Source organism: Chrysochloris asiatica, unplaced genomic scaffold (assembly GCF_000296735.1).
Source record: "Chrysochloris asiatica unplaced genomic scaffold, ChrAsi1.0 scaffold00020, whole genome shotgun sequence".
NCBI lineage: Eukaryota > Metazoa > Chordata > Mammalia > Afrosoricida > Chrysochloridae > Chrysochloris > Chrysochloris asiatica.
The window spans coordinates 14,517,617-14,536,095 of NW_006408538.1; the positions used below are offsets into that span (position 1 = coordinate 14,517,617).

General features: G+C 47.7%; 1 protein-coding gene across 1 annotated transcript in view; it reads left to right on the top strand.

Annotated features, from left to right (window-relative positions):
• Positions 1–18,479, top strand: part of ADAMTS14 (ADAM metallopeptidase with thrombospondin type 1 motif, 14) — a 140,957-nt gene that overhangs the window by 88,882 nt on the left and 33,596 nt on the right. The window contains exons 5-10 of the mRNA XM_006835857.1: positions 7,499–7,582; positions 8,276–8,423; positions 10,159–10,264; positions 13,823–13,966; positions 15,014–15,146; positions 16,332–16,445. Of these exons, the coding sequence (XP_006835920.1) occupies positions 7,499–7,582; positions 8,276–8,423; positions 10,159–10,264; positions 13,823–13,966; positions 15,014–15,146; positions 16,332–16,445 (729 nt within the window). The remainder of the gene's footprint in view (positions 1–7,498; positions 7,583–8,275; positions 8,424–10,158; positions 10,265–13,822; positions 13,967–15,013; positions 15,147–16,331; positions 16,446–18,479) is intronic.

Here is an 18,479-nt window from a genome sequence, read left to right on the forward strand (position 1 = left end):
CAGCCCAATTCGTAACCACTACGCTACCAGAGTAGTTCATATATTATTTGTCTTTTTGTAATTGACTTCACTTCATTCAATACAATGTCTTCAAGCTCCACCCATATTCAAGACTTCTTTTTCTTTTACTGACTGAGTAGTATTCCATTGTACAAGGGGGCTTCAAAAAGTTCATGGGACAATGGAATCAAAAGATAGTGGAATTTTTCCATGAACTTTTTGAAGCCCCCCTCTGATGAATGTATTACATTTTGTTTATCCCTTCATCTGTTGATGGGCATTTAGGTTATTTCCACCTTTTAACTATTATGAAAGTGCTGCCATGAATATTATATACAATACTTTGTTGAGTCTTTGCTTTAACAACTTTTGGGTATATACCGAGGAGTAGAATTGCTGGGTAGTGTAGTAGATCTTTGGAGCCCTGGTGACACAGTGGTTAAAGTGTTCAGCTGCTAACTGAAAGGTCAGTGGTTCAAACCCAGCCGGAGAAGGAAGGAGCAATCTGCTTCTGTAAAGATTTACAGCTTTGGAAACCCTCTGGGGGCAGTTCTGCTATCTCCAATAGCATCACTGTGAGTTAGAATTGACTCAGTGGAAGTGGGTTTGGCTTGTTTTATGGTAGTTTCATTTTTTCAGTTTTTTGAGGCGCCACCATACTGGTTTTCACAGTGTATTTCACAGTTTGTCATTTCTAACAGCAATGGATAAGAGGTTTCGTTTCCCCACGTCCTTTTCAACATTTGGGGTGTTCAGTTTTTTAAAATCTTAACTAGCCTTGTTGCAGTTGTTAAGTGATCTTGAGTCAGTTCTGACTCATAGCAACCCCGTATGGGGTTTCCGAGGCATGCCTGGTGAGTTTAAACTACTGACCTTGTGGTTAGCAGTCCAGTACTTATACTACAGTGCCATGCTAGGAAATGGCATCTCACTGTGGTTTTGATTTGCGAGATCTCGCTAATGTCTGATGCTCCTCAGAAACCCTACACAGGGTTGCTATGAGTCAGAACTGACTCAAGATCACTAACAACAACAACAACATGTAATGACAATGGGCACATTTTCATGTATTTAGTGGCCATTTGAATGTTCTGTTTGGTGAAATGTCTATTCAAGTCCTTTGCCCATTTTATGGTTGGGTTATTTGTGATTTTGTTGCTAAGTTGAAGTTTTATATATATTGATGATTAGATTCTTATTGGATATATGTGTGTTTTGTTTTGTTTTGTTTCAAAGATATTCTCCTAGTTGGCAACTTGTCGTTTCACTTTGTTGATAGTCTTTTGATGAGGAAAATTTAAAAATTTTTATGAGGTTCCATTTTTCACTTTGTCTTTTGCTGTTTTTACTATTCTTATTGTATTTGTTGATTCGTTGTTAAAAACTAAGCCCAACAGTGTTGCCCCTGCAATTTCTCCTAAAAATTGTATAGTTTCAATTTGCACAATTCAGACCTTAATCCATTTTGAATTTGTGTGTGTGTGTGTTGTGAGGCATGGATGCTTTTTCATTCTCCTGCATGTGGAAATCCAATTTTCCCAACATGATTGAGGCTCTTCATTCTTCATGGAATGAACTTAGCATCCTTGTCAAAAAGCAGTTAACCATAGGTGCGTGGTTTTATTTCTGGACTCTTGATTCTATTTCCTTGGCATATGTACCTATTGTTACATAAGTACATGCCTTCCTCACTTGGCTTACATGGTTAAATTACAAAGACCATGTCGTTGCGCAAACGCTAGCATGGTGAGAAAATGGGATGACCATATACATCAAAATGATGGAAGATGACCACATCATTACCTAGCTGCTAAATGACATCATTATATAACTACTAACCCACTGAGAATCACAGCCCAGCCAAGATGACATATTGTTGTTATTAAGTGCTGTTGAGTCGGTTCCGACCCATAGTGACCCTGTATAGGGTTTTCTAGGAGTGGCTGGTGAGCTTGAACCGCCGACCTTGTGGTTCAAACCGGCTTTGCAGTGAGCACATTAACCCACAGGGCCACACCAGGACTCCGTATAACTAACTGTAACTATCACAGTTACTCCTGCCTTCACCTCGGCATTCATCACTATGAGTTATGTATTACTGTGCACAATAGTCAGATAGTAGAGATTTTACTAATGTTATAATGTGAAATGCCAGTTAACAAGACAGTCAATAAGTGAGGAGTACGTGTACCAGGCTGTTTTGATTACTGAAGCTGTATAATATGTTCTTGTTCTAAAACTGGGAACTGTGAATCCGTCTATCTTGTTTTCTTTCAACACTGCTTTAGCTATTTGGTGCTTCTTGTCATTTCAGATCAAGTCAAGGATTGGTTTTTCCTTTTCTGTAAAGAAGGTTTTGGGAATTTTTATCAGATTGTGTTGAATCTGTAAATCCTTTTGGGTAGCACTGATTGGTTAAAAATATTAAGTCTTCCAATCCATAAACATAGAGTGTTTATGAGTCAGGCTGCTAACTTCAAGGTCAGCAGTTTGAAACTACCAAACATTCTGTGGGAGAAAGATGAGGCTTTCTGCTCCCGTAAAGATTTTCAGCCTCAGGAACTCTATACAGGGTCACTATGAGTCAGAACTGACCCCACTGCACATAACCAGTTAACCAATCAATTTCTTTCAGCAGTGCTTTATAATTTTCTTTTTCTAGTGTCTATAATTTTCACTGTATGAGTTCTTCCTATCCCTGGTTAAATTTATTCCTAAATGTTTTATTCTTGCTAATATAAACAGAAGGAGCTCTGGTAGCATAGTGGTTACGAATCGGGCTGTGAACCGCGAGGTCAGCAGTTCGAAACTACCAGCTGTTCCACAGGAGAATGAAGAGGCTTTCTGCTCCCATAAAGATTTACAGCCTCAGAAACCCTGTACAGGGTCGCTATGAGTCAGAACCGACTCCACGGCACATAACAACAACTATAAACGGAATCATTTCCCTAAGTTCCCTTCAGATTTGCCATTCCTGATATAAAGAAATCCAACTGATTTTTGTTGATCTTGTACTCTGCAATTTTGTTTAAAATTTTTTAGCTCTGGAAGTTTTCTTGTAGACTTGAAATTTTCTGTATATAAGATCATACCATCTATGAATATAGATGGTTTTACTTCTTATTTTCCATTCTGGATAACTTTATTCTTTTTCTTGTCTTATTAATCTGTCTAGGACTTCAAATACAATACTGAATAGAAGTGGTAAGAGCAGGCTTCCTTGTCTTGTTCCTAGTTCCATGGGGAAAGCTCTCCATCTTTCTCCATTAATTATAATACTGGCTATTGGCTTTTTCAAATATACCATCAATTATATTGAGGGATTTCCATTCTATTCCAGTCTTCTTGAGGATTTTCATCATGAAATGGTGTTGAATTTCATCAAATGCTTTCTCTGAACCCTTAGAGATGCTCATGTGATTCTTTTCCGTTGTTTTATTTATGTGGTGGATTACGTTGAGTGAATATCTAATGTTGAACCATCCCTGCATTCCTGGAATAAATCCTGCCTAATCATGGTGATGCATCTCTTACTATGCTTTTGGGTTCTGTCCACCAGTATTTTGCTGAGGATTTTTGCATCTATATTCATAAGAGAGATGACCTGTAGTTTTATTTCCTTGTGACATCTTTACCTAGTTTGGGTTATATTATATTTGCTTCATGGAATGATTTAAGAAATATTCCTTTCTTCAATATCTTTTGCAAGAGTTTAAATAGGATTGGTGTCAATTCTCTAAAACGTTTGGTACAATTCCCCAGGAAAGCCATCTTGCCCTGGACTTTGTTGTTGTTAGTGTGGCTATTAGGAGATTTTTGATCCCTGATTCATTCTCTGTACTTGTTATGAGGCTGCTGAGACTTTCTATTTCCTCTCAAGTCAGTTTGGTTAGGTTGTGCACCTCTAAGAATTTGTCCATTTTACCTAGGCTAGCCAGTGTTCCACCATACCAGTTATCGATAACATTTTGTCATAACTCTCTTTAGTTTTATTGGGTCAGTTGCAGTGTCTCCTCTTTAATTTCTTATTTAGGTGATTTGCATCTTTTTTTCTTTTTTCTGTGTCAGTTTAGCTAAAGGTTTGTCCATTTTCTTTATCTTTTCAAAGAACCAACTTTTGGCTTTGTTGATTCACTTTATTGTTTTTCTGTTTTCTATTTTATTTATTTCTGCTCTGAATTTTGTTATTTCCTTGATTCTGGTAGATTTAAATTTAGTTTGCTCTTTTCTTTCTAGTTGCTGATATTGTTGATTTGAGGTCTCCCTCTTTTTTTCCATGTGGGTCTACAGAGTTCAGTACAGCAGCCATCTGAAGCCCTGGGTTTCTAGCTTGTATTCCAGAGAGTTGAGTGGTCTTTCCAAATGAGATGTTATTTCCTGCCAGCTCAGTTTTTCCAGTTTCCTGATTCTACTTCCTACTCAGAGTAGCAACAGCCCTGTCTACCAGTCCCACTGTGAGGACCTCCCAGTGTCCTGCTGTTGGAGATGCTGGCCATCAGAGCAGTTTATTGGAGACCTTGGTGTGTGGATTTGGTCTGCTGAGTAAGGAACAGAAATGTGTATACAGGGACAGGATTCTGGCAGAAATCTGCCTGGTCCATCCATGGAGAGACACAGGGGCAGGAAGGCAATGGTCTGGGATACTTGAAATGAGTTGCTGTGGAGTTATCTCTGACTCAAGGCAACTGCGCATGTTAGAGTAGAACTGTGATCCATGTGGATTTCAGGGGCTGACTTTTTGGAAGTAGATTGCCAGACCATTCTTCTGAGGTGTCTCTAGGTGGACTTGAATCTCTAACCCTTTGAGTAGCAGGTAAGGGTATTAATAATTTGCACTATTTAAGGACTCCTTGGGGGTACTTGAAAGGACCTTCAATGCCCAAAGACCCCTTCCCAAATGCTTCAGTGACTCCCCTCCTCTGCCCCTGGGTGACTGGTCGGTTTATGTGTCAATACATGAGGCACGGAAGTGGCTGCTAGAGTCTGTGCTGACTGTGAAACCTTCCTTGGTCTGCACGGCTACACAGTGCAGCCTGGAGACCCAGTCATCCACACAGGCTGAAGGGGTGAGAACCGGGTGGTTTCAGAGTCACTCTCTTACACAGTTATTATCACAATTGATTGCAAGGAATCCTCAGGTGTGAACTCCAGTAGGGAGAAAAGTATGTGTGGCAGATTGAAAACCTGCTCCCTACCCCCTTACCCTGTTCTGCTGATCCCCCTAGAGCCACTTGGAGTTTAACAGTTTCAGGAGAACGTACCCTCTTGATGTATAGGATGATTTTCCTCCTGTGGCATCTTTGTTCCTGCTGGGAGAGGGCAGGAGGGCTGGCTCCTTTGCCAGTTGGACTTTCCATCATCTCTTGTGGTAGGAGTTGGGGGTGCCTGGTTTTCCACAACAGTGCTGGTCTCTGGTCTCACTAACCAATGGGGTCCAGACATGGGCGCCAGGCAGGCCCAGCATGGGAGCCTGATGCTGGCTTCTCTTAAGTCTGATGAATGGAAGCAGGCGCCAAGCCTGGGCTTGAGGGAGAGGAGCTGGACAGAGTCTCTGGGGCGTATGCATCCTTTGCTACCGTGGCTCTGTGCAGCCTGGCTCTCTACCGCCGACTGGCTGGAGGGCTTGTAGGGCCCAGGAAGGAGACGGCAGTGCCTCTCCACCTCCAGGGGTGGTCACAAATGAGTGTGGGAAGCACTGTTCCTCTATATTCCTTTGACAACAGCTCCTTTGTGGGTTGTAGGTTGGCTATTCTGCTTCTGAGCAAAAAAGAATTGGTGGCTGAAGGGCATGGAGAGGCTGAAGTGATGAAAACTGGAGCCTGAATGAAACTCTATCCCAGCTGCTGGGAAGCAGTGCAGGGAGGAGCCAGAGGCTGGTTTACGGTTTCTGTACCCATTCCCTACTTCCCCAAGGCCTCTCTCTGCCTTGTGTGGCTAACTCTTGGTCCCTAGATGTTTGTTTATACATGCCAGCCTAACTCCAGACCACTACTATGCCCATTGTACTGAAAAAGAAACAGGTTTTAAGTTCTGGTGTGGCGCTGTAGGATAAGTACTAGACTGCTAACTGCAAGGTTAGTGGTTCAAAACCACCTATATAGGGTTGCTATGAGTTGCCATCAACTTGACGGCACTTAGCAACAGCAAGGGGTTACTTGACTTGCTGCCCTAAGCCACTTAGCTCAAAAGGAGCAAGAGCTGGGCTTTGAACCCACATCTCTGGTTCTCAGTAGCAGTGTTGCCGCACTACAGCAACATAATGCACTAACAGTGGCTTACTGCTTAATGTTTTCTCCTCTCGAAATTCGCTTCTCCTATCTGTTGTTGCTAAATGCTGTCAAGTGGGCTCCGCCTCATAGCGACCCTGTACAAGGTTTCTGTGGAGGGGCTGGTGAGCTTGAACTGCTGACCTTGTGGTTTAAACCGACCTTGCAGTTCAGCACATTAACCTGCAGCACCACACCAGGATTCCATATACAACAACATAATGGTTGCATAACTGTTTGTTCATCCATATGTGGACATTAAAGACCGTACTTTTAAATATACAGAATAATGTTACATGAAACAAGCAAAATATAAACAGTATTTGTTTTTAAAAAATAACCTACGCAAACACACACACATATGGACAGACAGAAGCACGTTAACTGTGGTTATATATCTGATGAAAATTGATCTGATTTTCTACATTGACTTTTTTTTTTTTTGTACTTTTCAGCATTTTTTTTATAGTGAAATGTAAACAAAGAACTGTAGAGTTGTTTGGTAATGGGGTGGGCATCCTCAGGTTCTTGGAAGTGGGTTAGTGGAGTACCATCTGCCGTGGATGCTGTTCAGGAGCAGGGAGTGGGTAGGACTGGATTATTTGAATTGTCCAAGGAACCATGGGACCTGCAGGGGAAAGAAATGAATCAGAGCATTGCTCCTGAAGTCACCTGGGGATTTGTTCAAATGTAGGTTCTGCTTCTTCACGTCTGAGGTGAGGCCTAAGATCACGCATGCCTAACAGGTTCCCAGGTGATGCTGTTGGGTCAAGGTCCAAGAGCAATGCCCCCCCCACACACACACACACTGGAATTTGCCCTGATACTGGCCCCATGCCTGAACATCCTAGGGCAGACAGATTCTTCCAGTAATCATTAGAAAGGTACACAGGGATGTTAGGGTACGTGACTTGAACCAGGGTTCACAGGGCTGGGTGATGTTCCTGGAAGAAACTTTTCAGGAAATAGAAAGATGCAAGTCATGGTCAGACTCCCCCAGATTCTGGCTTCATGGAAAGAACTTAGGGTTTGAACCAGACATTGCCTGTCTTGGTCTCAGTTTCTCCATCTGTAAAGTGGGACTAAGAATGCTGGTCTGATAAAGTCATAGTAAAGATGAAATAACAGATTGATTTGACAGCGGTGGGTTTGGCCAGCGCAGTATGTGGCACATGGAAGGTCCTTATTAAGCGCCTGTTTCCCCTTAAACTGTGTTCTCTCTCTCTTTCCAGGTAGATGAGATATACCACGATGAATCCCTGGGGGTCCACATCAACATTGCTCTTGTTCGTTTGATTATGGTCGGCTACCGCCAGGTACTACTACACCTTTACAACAGGTGGCAGACGGGTGTGGGGCCAGGGCATCACTAGGGATCAGATCCCCTGGACCTTCGAGGCTTCAGTGGAGGAGACCACTGGGGGTTGGTAAGTGGGGGCCATGGGTGCCCTCTAATCTGAGGAAGTGATGGTCTATGCCCTTAAAGCTGGAAGTGCCCTCTCCTTGAGAGATGGAGGGGCACCCAGGAGACAAGCCCTGTTTTGGTTCAGCCCTGGCCCCTGGGGTCTGCAAACTTAGACCAGTTACTTATTGTCTCCCAGATGGGAGTGACAACAGAACTTTCCTCTAAGGGCACTTTCGAAGATCCACTCAGACAGTGAAGGTCAAGTATCAGCACAGAGGAAATGCCCAATGTTCTCTTGTTATTCACAAAAGTGTTTTGTCTGTAACAACACCTGCCTTGAATGTTAGTCCAGGGGATTTGAAATAACACCTGTGGAGTTCCAGGCAGACACATGTGCTTGGTGCATGAATGTTCAATACTTGTTCTCTAAAGTAGGGAGGACTGTGTGGCAGCAGCCAGGGTCAGGGGTCAGGACAGGCGGGAGACCACAGCGGCCTTGGTGTGCTCATCTGTAAGTGAGCGGAGTGGGCCTTGGGTGCCCCCTGCCATCAATGGGGTCTCTGACTGCTCCTCCCCAGTGCTGATCGCTCCCTGGTCCCTGCAGTCCCTGAGCCTGATCGAGCATGGGAATCCCTCACGTAGCCTGGAGCAGGTCTGTCGCTGGGCACACTCCCAGCAGCGCCAGGACCCGGACCATGCCGAGCACCATGACCATGTCGTCTTCCTCACTCGGCAGGACTTTGGGCCCTCAGGTATGCAAGGTAGTATATTAGCCAGGACCAAGTGCCGGTCACCTGCCAGGCCAGGGTGGAGGCTTGGGACTGGGCCTGGGCATGGGCATGGTGACCTCTCTCTGGAGTCCACTTAGGGAGGTTTGAGGGTGGGAACTTTGGGGACAGGACATGGATGGACAGGTGGGTGGGCTTTGAAATGCCTTCTTGGGGACCAAGGGGAATGAAGAGGCCCCCACTCTGGCCTTTGCTGGCTTGGCCAAGCCTGGAGACAGCTGTGAATGGTCAAGCCTTGGGTCCCGAGCCCTAAGCAGTCTTCAGGATTACTCCTTTTCACAGCGTGTCCATCTGTCCTCGTCGCAGCCCATGGTGTAACTAGGATGAGGCTTGTGTGGGCTGTCTCCAGCTCTAGCAGACCCCATCAACCCAGTCTGCCAGGATCCCCTGGAATCCCCTGGACTCCCAATTCTCCCAGCTGTTGAGTGAGCAAGCAAATAATGGTTGCCTCCTCCATTCCAAGGCCACTGGGAGGCCAAGGACTGCATGAGGTGTCTGTGACAGAGTGTTGATAGCTCTCAGTCCCTATGATGCTGTGATCACCCCCAGCTTTCCAACTGGAGAAACTGAGGCACCGAGTGGTACAGTGGCTTGTTCATGCCCTATAACAGAGTAGAGACAGGTTTGAGGCTCAAACTCAGATAGCTAGGATCCCAAGCTGAGGGTTTTCTGCTTTATTCTGGTCTGATGATGGGCAGTCATGCCTCTCTCCAAGGGTTCCTTGTTTAAATCACTGAAACTGTAGTACACGCAGACATATATATGCCCCCACACAGAGATCTGTGCATGCACTCGCTTCAAAAGTACAGCAGATCCCAGATCTCTAGGATAATAGAGGCTCCTCATCATATAACCCCAAGCCATCTCAAAGCATAGAACATTTCAGCAACTCTGAAGGCAGGGAATGCTCTCTACTGTCACCTCAGAGGTGATATCTGCAGGACCCTCCTGAGTACATCCCCATCTCCTAGCCCAGAAGGGGAGCAGGCCCCTTGGAACTGCCTAGCTCACCATATCTGCTCAACCCCACAGCTCTGCCCCCAAAGACCCACATGCTCATGCCCTAATCCTAGAGAGTTGTCTCACCTGCACTCAAAGCCCAGCTTCCATGCCCCCAATAAGTCACTCTCTGATCCCCCGCAACTGCTTCAGTAGGAATCATTCCCTCCTCCACGTCCCTCCCATATGCTCCATTTTCCTCCTGGAATTCCAGCCTTTCTGGCTGACACCTAACCCTGGCTAAGCCATGCTCACCCTTTCTACAGGAGTGTTGACTTAGAGGCGCTGTCCCTCTATTACCGGACACAGCACTGCCCTCCCCTAGGATAGAGCTTGGTTGTTGACTGACTGACTGACTGACTGACGGACTGACGGACTGACTGACGGAGGGTCTGGCTGGCTGAGGGACATGGTGGGAAGTGCTACGTGCAGACTCAATGCACTGCTGCCATGAGACAGGGGCCGGGAGACACTGGGAAGCCGCTGGCCCAGAGGAAGCCATGAGTTTTAGGAGGTGGGGGCGGCTTGACCCAGGTTTGCTATATGTCCACCTGGGACTTTGTAAGTGCCCTTTCTCCTCCCTGGATCTCCCAGCAGCATCCAAGCTCAAATGTGCCTGCAGTGGTCCAGCTGAGCACAGCCTCCAGGAGTCTTCCCTCACTTCCCATGATCTCTGTGTGTTTTTACCTTCTTCCCACAGGGTATGCCCCCATCACTGGCATGTGCCACCCCCTGAGAAGCTGTGCCCTCAACCATGAAGATGGCTTCTCCTCTGCCTTCGTAGTGGCCCATGAGACTGGCCATGTGTAAGTGGCACCAGGAAGTGGGCAGGGCTGATGGCCTTGTGACTTTGGGCTGTGCCATGAGCTCTGAGGAAACCTATAGGTGTGGAAGGGATTTACTTCAGACTAGGCTCTGGTCCCGTGTCCCGGGAGATGCCAGAGGGTCTGGCCTGCTACCCACTAGGAAGGCTTTGCCCAGTACTGCCCTGACGGGGAGGGAGTCGGGAATGTGGGACGGTAATTCTGGGTTCTCCTTGGGCACAGTGTCCCAACGCCTTGCCCCCATCATAGGCATGTGTCTGTTCTCTCTGGGTGGTTCCCATTCCTGGCCTCCCTTCACCCTGTCCATCCTGTCCACATCTCAAGGCCCTTCTGAGCCTCGTTCCAGCCCACATCAGCACTCAGCATGCCCTGTGGGGGATGCTGGCCAGAGCCCATCCCAAACATGCGCACTTTGCGTTCAGGCAGCAGCCAGGCAAAGGCTGGCTGGGCCCATCCCAGGCTTGGGTTTTGTTTATAGCACACTTATCCATTCATTCAGTACATATTTATGGAGCACCGTGTGCCAGGCCCTGGGCTAGGCCTTGGGCTTCACTGGAGGACAGAACAGAGCCCTTGTCTTCCAGAAGCTATGCCTCAGTGGGGAGGATGGGGGTAAACAAATAATAAAGCCCCCTAGTGTCTCATGTACTTTGGACATGTTATCAGGAGGGACCAGTCCCTGGAGAAGGACACCGTGCTTGGTAAAGTGGACGGTCAGCAAAAAAGAGTAAGACCATCAAAGAGACAGATTGACGCAGTATCTAAAACCATGGACTCAAATACAGGAATGATTGAGCACAGAGCAGGACAGGGCAGTGTTTTGGTCTGTTGTACACAGGGTCACTATGAGTTGGACCCAACTTGAGGGCACCTAACAACAACAATATCAGTACTACATGTTGCTTCCAGGTCCTGTCTGTCACCAGGGGCAAGGCTAAAGGACATACCCCTCCAGCCCCCTGTCCAAGCCCACCAGCTGGAAGGAGCTGAGGAAAGGAGGGGAGAAGGAGAACTGAGATGGTGGTCTGCTGTCTGCCTCATTTTAGCTCTGTCAGCATAAGGCCCTTCGGACTTGACCTCAGCCTGGCCCTCAAGGGCAGTGGGCATCTTTTTGTCCTGGGCCTCAGGTCCCTCATTCATGATATGGAGGCTAGCACCAGGAACCCTCTGAGGTCCCTTACTGTAGTAGAACTCTATGTTTCCGCAGATTCCTGGTACCAGGAGCTTGCCAATTCTGATGGGGAGGAGTCCACTCTTCACTGAGGCCCCTCTAGAAGTTTTATTATTAATGAAACACAGCCTGGTCCTGCACCATCCCCATGATTGGTTACGGACTGGACCATTAGGATCCATGGGGTTCCATTGGCTGAAAGTAATCACCAGGGAGTGGAGAGCCAGGAAGTAGAATGCCAGACCTTTCTCCCTAGTCTTAGTCTGGAAGCTCCACTGAAGCTTGTTCAGCCTCGGAGCACCGTGCTGGCGCCTCTCAGAGATGAGTGGGGGCTGCATAGGAGGTGCCTTGGCTGGAACTCAAACCTGGGGCTCCTCCAGGAAGCTGTGAATTTTGCCACTGCCCTCTTAGTGGTCAAGCCCCAGACCAGCTGCAGTCACCTGGGAGAATTTAAGGATTTAGAACCTTTCAGTATTGGTTCTACATTGTCATATATGAAATATGAAAAGCAACCCACCCCCTCTTCTCTAGGCAAAAGTTAACATTTTTGTCTTTTATGCCTTTCTCAACACAGGAGAAAATAAGTATATTTACATCGTTGTTGTTATTAAGTGCCGTTGAGTTGGTTTTGACCCATAGCGATCCTGTACAGGGTTTCCGAGGCTGGAAATCTTTACAGGAGCAGAACGCCTCATCTTTCTCCCGCGGAACAGCTGGTAGTTTCGAACTGCTGACCTTAAGGTTTGCAGCCCGATTCATAACTACTATGCTATCAGAGCTCCTTACATACCCTCATATTGACCTTACATACCCTCATACTGACCTTACAACCGCAAGGTCAGTAGTTCAGACCCACCAGCCTCTCCTTGGAAACCCTATACAAGATCACCATGAATTGGAACTGAGTTGATTAACAACAATATAAATATATAATATCTATACATTGATGGTTTTGAACAAAAATTTTGATTGTCACCTACATTCACTCACCTATGTGGTATACATCTTTTCCCACATGAGCGTCATTTTAATGGTTGCAGTTTACTGCTTAATGTGACTGCTTAAAGTAACTGCTTCAGTTACTGCATCACTAAGTTATCGAGCCCTCTGACTTTTTAGTTTTTAATTTAATTTCATTTATTTAGTGGTTTATTTAGTTTTCTAGTATCTCCCAGGAGTCCAGGGTCACTAGGAGTAAACGGACTCAATGGCACTTAACTACAATTGCTCCCTATTAGAAACAGTGTTGCCATGATGAATGTCCTTGTACCTAAATATTTTTTCTTTATTTGTATTGTGGTAAAATATGTATAACAAAATATTTACCATTTCAGTCATATTTACATGAACAGTTCAGTGGAAGACCAAACCTTGTCCTTTAAATCAAGGGCCTCTGACCAGTTCTTCCCAATTCAGTCATTGGCCGACAAAACAAAACCGGATTGGATCCGAATTTGTAAAATGTAGGTACACTGGGATGATAACTAAAATAGGAAAAGTGAGGGGTTGATGTCCTGTTAGAAATGGACTCTCTCTCAGGAAGCAGGACTGTGGACTCCCTGTATAACAACCAAATCTCTTAATCAGCCGAGCAGAAACAACAGTGTCCCACTCAAAGATGGTGGCTGGCTGTACCACTTTGAGTTGTGTTTTTCTCCACAGTCCTGGCAATAATCGTATCTCCTGAATCAAGCTGCCACCACATTTTCGGAGTCTCTCCTTTCAGGACTTTGACTCACAGTTCTTCCCATTTTGGTTCTCACACTGGCTCACCCAAATTTTAAAACTTGAAGTCTCTTCTGATTTCACTTCATCAACCATGACTGAGTTCAAACCAGTTCAGCGCCTGTTTAAACCTTCATTTTTAAGGTGACCACATGCAAAGCTTGTCTTGGGATCTTGGAGAAGCTTAAGAGGCTGGCCCACAGAGGCACTCAGTCAGTGGCACTGAGTTAGATAAATAAGACTCCATCCTTGAAACTAGGCCTTTGGGTCTTGTGGGAAAATAACACATTGAGTTGTTCCTGTTGAGGACCACCCACAAGTGGGCAGCCAGGGAGGACTTGTGCTGGCCTTGCCTGTTCTGATACTGTGAGTAAGGTTTGAGGAGAAGAAGGGCCCCCTGGGTGTGGAAGACAGCCAGTGCAAAGGCTTAGCGGGCAGGAAAAGCCCAACCCCACAGGGGCAAAGGGCACCTTCAGTATCTACTCACAGAAGAGAGAGGAATGATCTGGGGACTAGGACCTGAGGCACAGTCTGAACCCACAATCAAGGTGGGTCTCCCTGTGCTGGCCACTTGCCTGTCTTCCTAGGGTGGGCACCCAGGTGGAGACTCAGGCTACCCCTATGACACCCTTCCTCCTTTCCAGGCTTGGCATGGAACACGACGGCCAGGGGAATGGCTGTGCTGACGAGACCAGTCTGGGTAGTGTCATGGCGCCCCTGGTTCAGGCAGCCTTCCACCGTTTCCACTGGTCCCGCTGCAGCAAGCTGGAGCTCAGCCGCTACCTCCCGTAGGTCATGCCCCACCTGCACATCCGTCCATCCACCCCTGCCTGACCTGACCCTTCTGTGATTCCTCTTACCCCCAACACCAGACTGGCCTAAAATAACCCCTGTAGTTTGCCAGGTGGCTTAGCCTAGGGCTTCAAAGTGTGCTCAGCTGGCATAGACTTCTTATGAAAAATTCAAGATGCTAAAGTAGACTCAGCCAGGGTTGGACCTGGGAATCTGGATTCATCAAACTGTGCAGAAAATACTCGTGCACACTGAAGTTGAAGAGTCACTGGGCTGATGGTGGGGCACCACTGTGTCCCCAAAACCCCAGAGAAGAGGCCTGTCCCTCCTCACCCCACTCCCCTATCTTAATACCAGCATCACAACCCAGTTCTCAGCCATTCTAACTGCCTTTGGGATCTCTAAGGAAGTGGAGGTACAGGACAAGTTTTAGACTCAGGAACCTGAAAATGAACACCAGACTGGATTGAGGAGGTGGGAGAGGAGGCTAGGATGGAGGCGGTAGCAACCAGAGCACTTGCCCAGTGTGTCTTCTGAGTGGGGACTGACTTTTCTTCTCCCCTCCCTGCAAAGCAGGTCCTCAAATTATCCATGAGGTGGCACTTTATCTTGGCCATATTGGGATGCTCTGATGTAGACAAAACTGACCCCCTAGGACAGCTACACGAACTCCTGGTGTGGCTCTGTAGGATCAGCCCTGGACTGTGAACCACAAGGTTGGCAGTTTAAACCCACCAGCTGCTCCTCAGAAGCCCTGTACAGGGGTGGTTATGAGTCAGAACAGACTTGACAGCATTTAGCAACAACAAGAAGATGGCGTTGCATGCTGAGCGTCGCCCTAGTTCCTGGGCACACCACCAGACCCAGGACTGAGGGAAGCAAGGTCCTGAGTGTGTGTGAGGACAGCCAGCTACTGGACACAGTCCAATGGCTGCAGGCTCTTTCAGGCCTTCTTCCTTGGTCATTAGAACCCCCAGCTCACAGGAAGGGAGACCTTGGGAGTAGCTGCCCTGTGCCTGGCTCACCCCTATGTCTGCCAGCAGCTCCTATGACTGTCTTCTGGACGACCCCTTTAAGCCGGCCTGGCCCCAATCCCCTGAGCTGCCTGGCATCAACTACTCAATGGATGAGCAGTGCCGATTTGACTTTGGCACCGGGTACCAGACCTGTGCAGCGGTGAGTGCCCCCAGTCTCTGCCAGGCCAGAGTACCAAGGTGGTATCCTGTGGTCAGGCTGAGCAACCACAGAGCACCTTCTGCCCAGTTGGCCTGTTGGCCTAATGATGAACTGGCCAAGCACCCTGGGGAGATGCAGGGTGGGCAGGTCCCAGCTCCCTTCTGTGCTCTGTCCAGGTGCACCAGGGGGTGGAATGGACCAGCATGCACAATGCTCAGAGAATGCCATTGTCCTGGGAAAGATGGGCACTGGGCAGGACAGAGTTAACTGAGGGGCGCCTGGCTGGGTGGGTAACTTATCTGCGGAGCAATCTGAATTTAGATCAGGTGCTGGGCTCTGGTCTGGTAGAGAAATCATTCCTACCACCTGACGTTTCTGTAGGAAGTTTGGGCTAATTGCCCTCCGCAGTTAAATTGGCCTCTCTCTGGGGCGTCAGCGTCAACTCCACGGTCCATTCCATGCCTGGGGCCATAGATACCAGGTAACACAGTCCTGTGTCCACTCTGGAGGCAGGCATTGAGTCTGACCATAAGCTAGACCTGACTGAGGCTCGCGGGCTGAGCTCAGAGAAGGGACATCTGTGGGAGGAGGCAGGCCTTGGTGACAGTTTGACTCCTAACCTGGGAGGCCGTTGGGTTCCGTGAGGAGCCTGCCACCTAGGCCACGCTGGGACACATGGTGTGACAAATCACTGCTTCAGGGTGGAGAAACAAGCTGGGCCTGGGTTTAAACGTCCAAATGCTGGCATGGCTGGCGTGGTATCAGAGGAGAGTATTAAGGCGGTTGAGGCGGTCCTGGACAGTCTGACAGGTAGGTATGTACCATCAGTTGTGAGCGCTGAGACTGGCAACCCAGTCCCTCAGTGTCTCCTCCACCCCCACAGGGGTCAGGGGACCCCACTTGGTGACAGTGTAGAAGGGCTTCTGCACAGGTAGGGCTTGGGGAAGGGATGGGGCAGTTTGGGCTATAGCTGATCCCTTCTCATCCAAAGGAGGAAGGGTCGCTTTAGATGATAGGCACTTGGGATAGAGTCGAGTTTGAGGGTGGGGGGCGCTGGTTGTTGGGCCCTTGCTGCCTGCTTCACAGCACCCCAAACTTTCTCATCACCACCCTTTACCCTAGTGGCACCTGGCTAGAGCTGGTGAGCCAGTGCAGCCTGGTGACCCCGGTTCCCTTGTCACACAGTTCAGGACCTTTGAGACTTGTAAGCAGTTATGGTGTAGCCACCCGGACAACCCGTTCTTCTGCAAGACCAAGAAGGGGCCTCCGCTGGATGGCACGGAGTGTGCACCAGGCAAGGTACCTGTGGTGTGGCAGCTGCAGCAGGGGGCCTTCCTGGGGTGTGTGTGGATGTGGGGTGGTGGGGGCGGTGCTGAAGGATAGATGAGTGAATTCCACATGAACTCATATGCTTCTGCCTGCTCTCCTTTAGCTTAATGCCACAATCCTTTGCCAAGTTTGACATTTCTTTTAGGCCTTTTGGTAGGAATGCCTACTCCCATTTTACAAATGGAGAGAATGAGGCCCAAAGAGTTAAAGAAGGTCAGGAGTTCCAAGGTCACGGAACAGGGAGTCAATAGCAGAAAAGGGTTGGAGGGAAGAATCCACGTGACCTGCCAATTCCACCCCCCCACCCCATTCTCATGCTGTGTTGGTTTCTCCCACACACGTGCACCCTCCCAACCCCAAAACACACACAAATTTGCCCTATCACTACTCCCTGGAAAGTGCTTACTCATGAATATGTGAGTGCCGGGGCTTCATTTACCAGGAGGTCCTCGTGGCTGGGAGCCCTGAGCTAGGGTCCAAATCCTACCATATTGCCGGTCCTGTTCTTGACCACTGTGTGGTGACATTGGGCCAGTGCTTGGACTGCTCCAGCCCCACGGAGCCCTGGCATGACCAGGCATCTTTGCATCTCTCTCCTATTCAGAGGCGAGGTAATAATTGGGCATAAGCTGTGTGAGCCCAGCCACAGCTAACTGGAGGAGTTGATTCTGCTCCTAGCCTGCCCTCTGCCCTCATCACAGGCACATTCCTCTCCTGATTACCTGGATGAGAGTTCCCTGTGGGAGCCCTTCACCTGGCCTTGCCAAAAGACAAGTTACACCTGCACAGCTGTGTAGACGTTTTAAGATCCCCCCCACCAACTCCAACCCTTTCAGAGCTCCAGGCTCCACCTGTCACAATTTCACATAACAGCTCATCAGAGACTCAGTTTTAGCTACAGATGAGAATCATCTGGACTGCTTTAGAAGTCTCCACCCCTAGAAAAGGAGTGGCTGCCAGTGGATGTGAGGGATCTTTTGGGGGTGATGGAAATATTCTATATTTGGATGGTGGTGAGTACATTTACTAAAAATCCTTGAACTGTACACTTATTTATATGAGTGAATTTTATGGTATGTAAATTAGACCTCTTTAAAGCTTTTTGGAAAAATCCCTACCCCTAGAGATTTGCATTAAATTGGTCTGGGGTGAAGGCCAGGCATCTGGAGTTTTAAAAGCTCCCAAGGTGATTCTGAGGTTGAGCACCTCGGAATTAATATTGGAAGGCCCCAGATAGTTTCTGCTGTTTTGTCTTTCCTGTTGCCCTGAAGGAAAAGGGAGGGGAGCTGACTTTGCTTGAGGCCTACTTTGAGCCACACGCTTTGTGGGTGCTGTTGCCTTCAGCTCTTAGAACAGCCACATTTAAGGAGCCCTGGTGGCGCTGTAGAATAAGCACTGGACTGCTAACTGCAAGGTCGTCAGCTGAAATCCGTCAGTGCGCCGGTAAAGATTTGTAGTTTCGGAAATCCTCTACAGGGTTGCTCTGAGTCTGAATTTACTCGACTGTTTAACGAGAGTGTTGATGTGGTGCTGTGGGTTAATGTACTGGTTAATGTCAGGTTGGTTTGAGCTGCAAGGCCAGCAGTTCAAGCTCACCAGGCGCTCCTGGGAAATCATATACAGGGTCACTATGAGTTGGAACCAACTCGATGGCACTTAACAGAAACAACAAACTGAGACTCAGGAAAGTGAAGTAAAATACACCACAAGGACTGAGTTGGAACTCAAATATAACTCTATCTTGAGATGTACATTCCCTCCCCATACAATAGACTTGGCTCCCAGTGGCTTTCGGAAGGTAATTTAGAGATAAGGGAACCCAGACCAACTCTTGTGAATGCAGGAAGATTGCTTTCCTCCCTCATTAGCACTTCCTTCCACTCTCCCAAGATGCTGAACCAAATCGTTGTTGTTGTTGTTGTTGTTAAGTGCCATCGAGTCGGGTCCAACCCATAGCGACCCTGTACAGGGTTTCCGAGGGTGTAAATCTTTACGGGAGTAGAA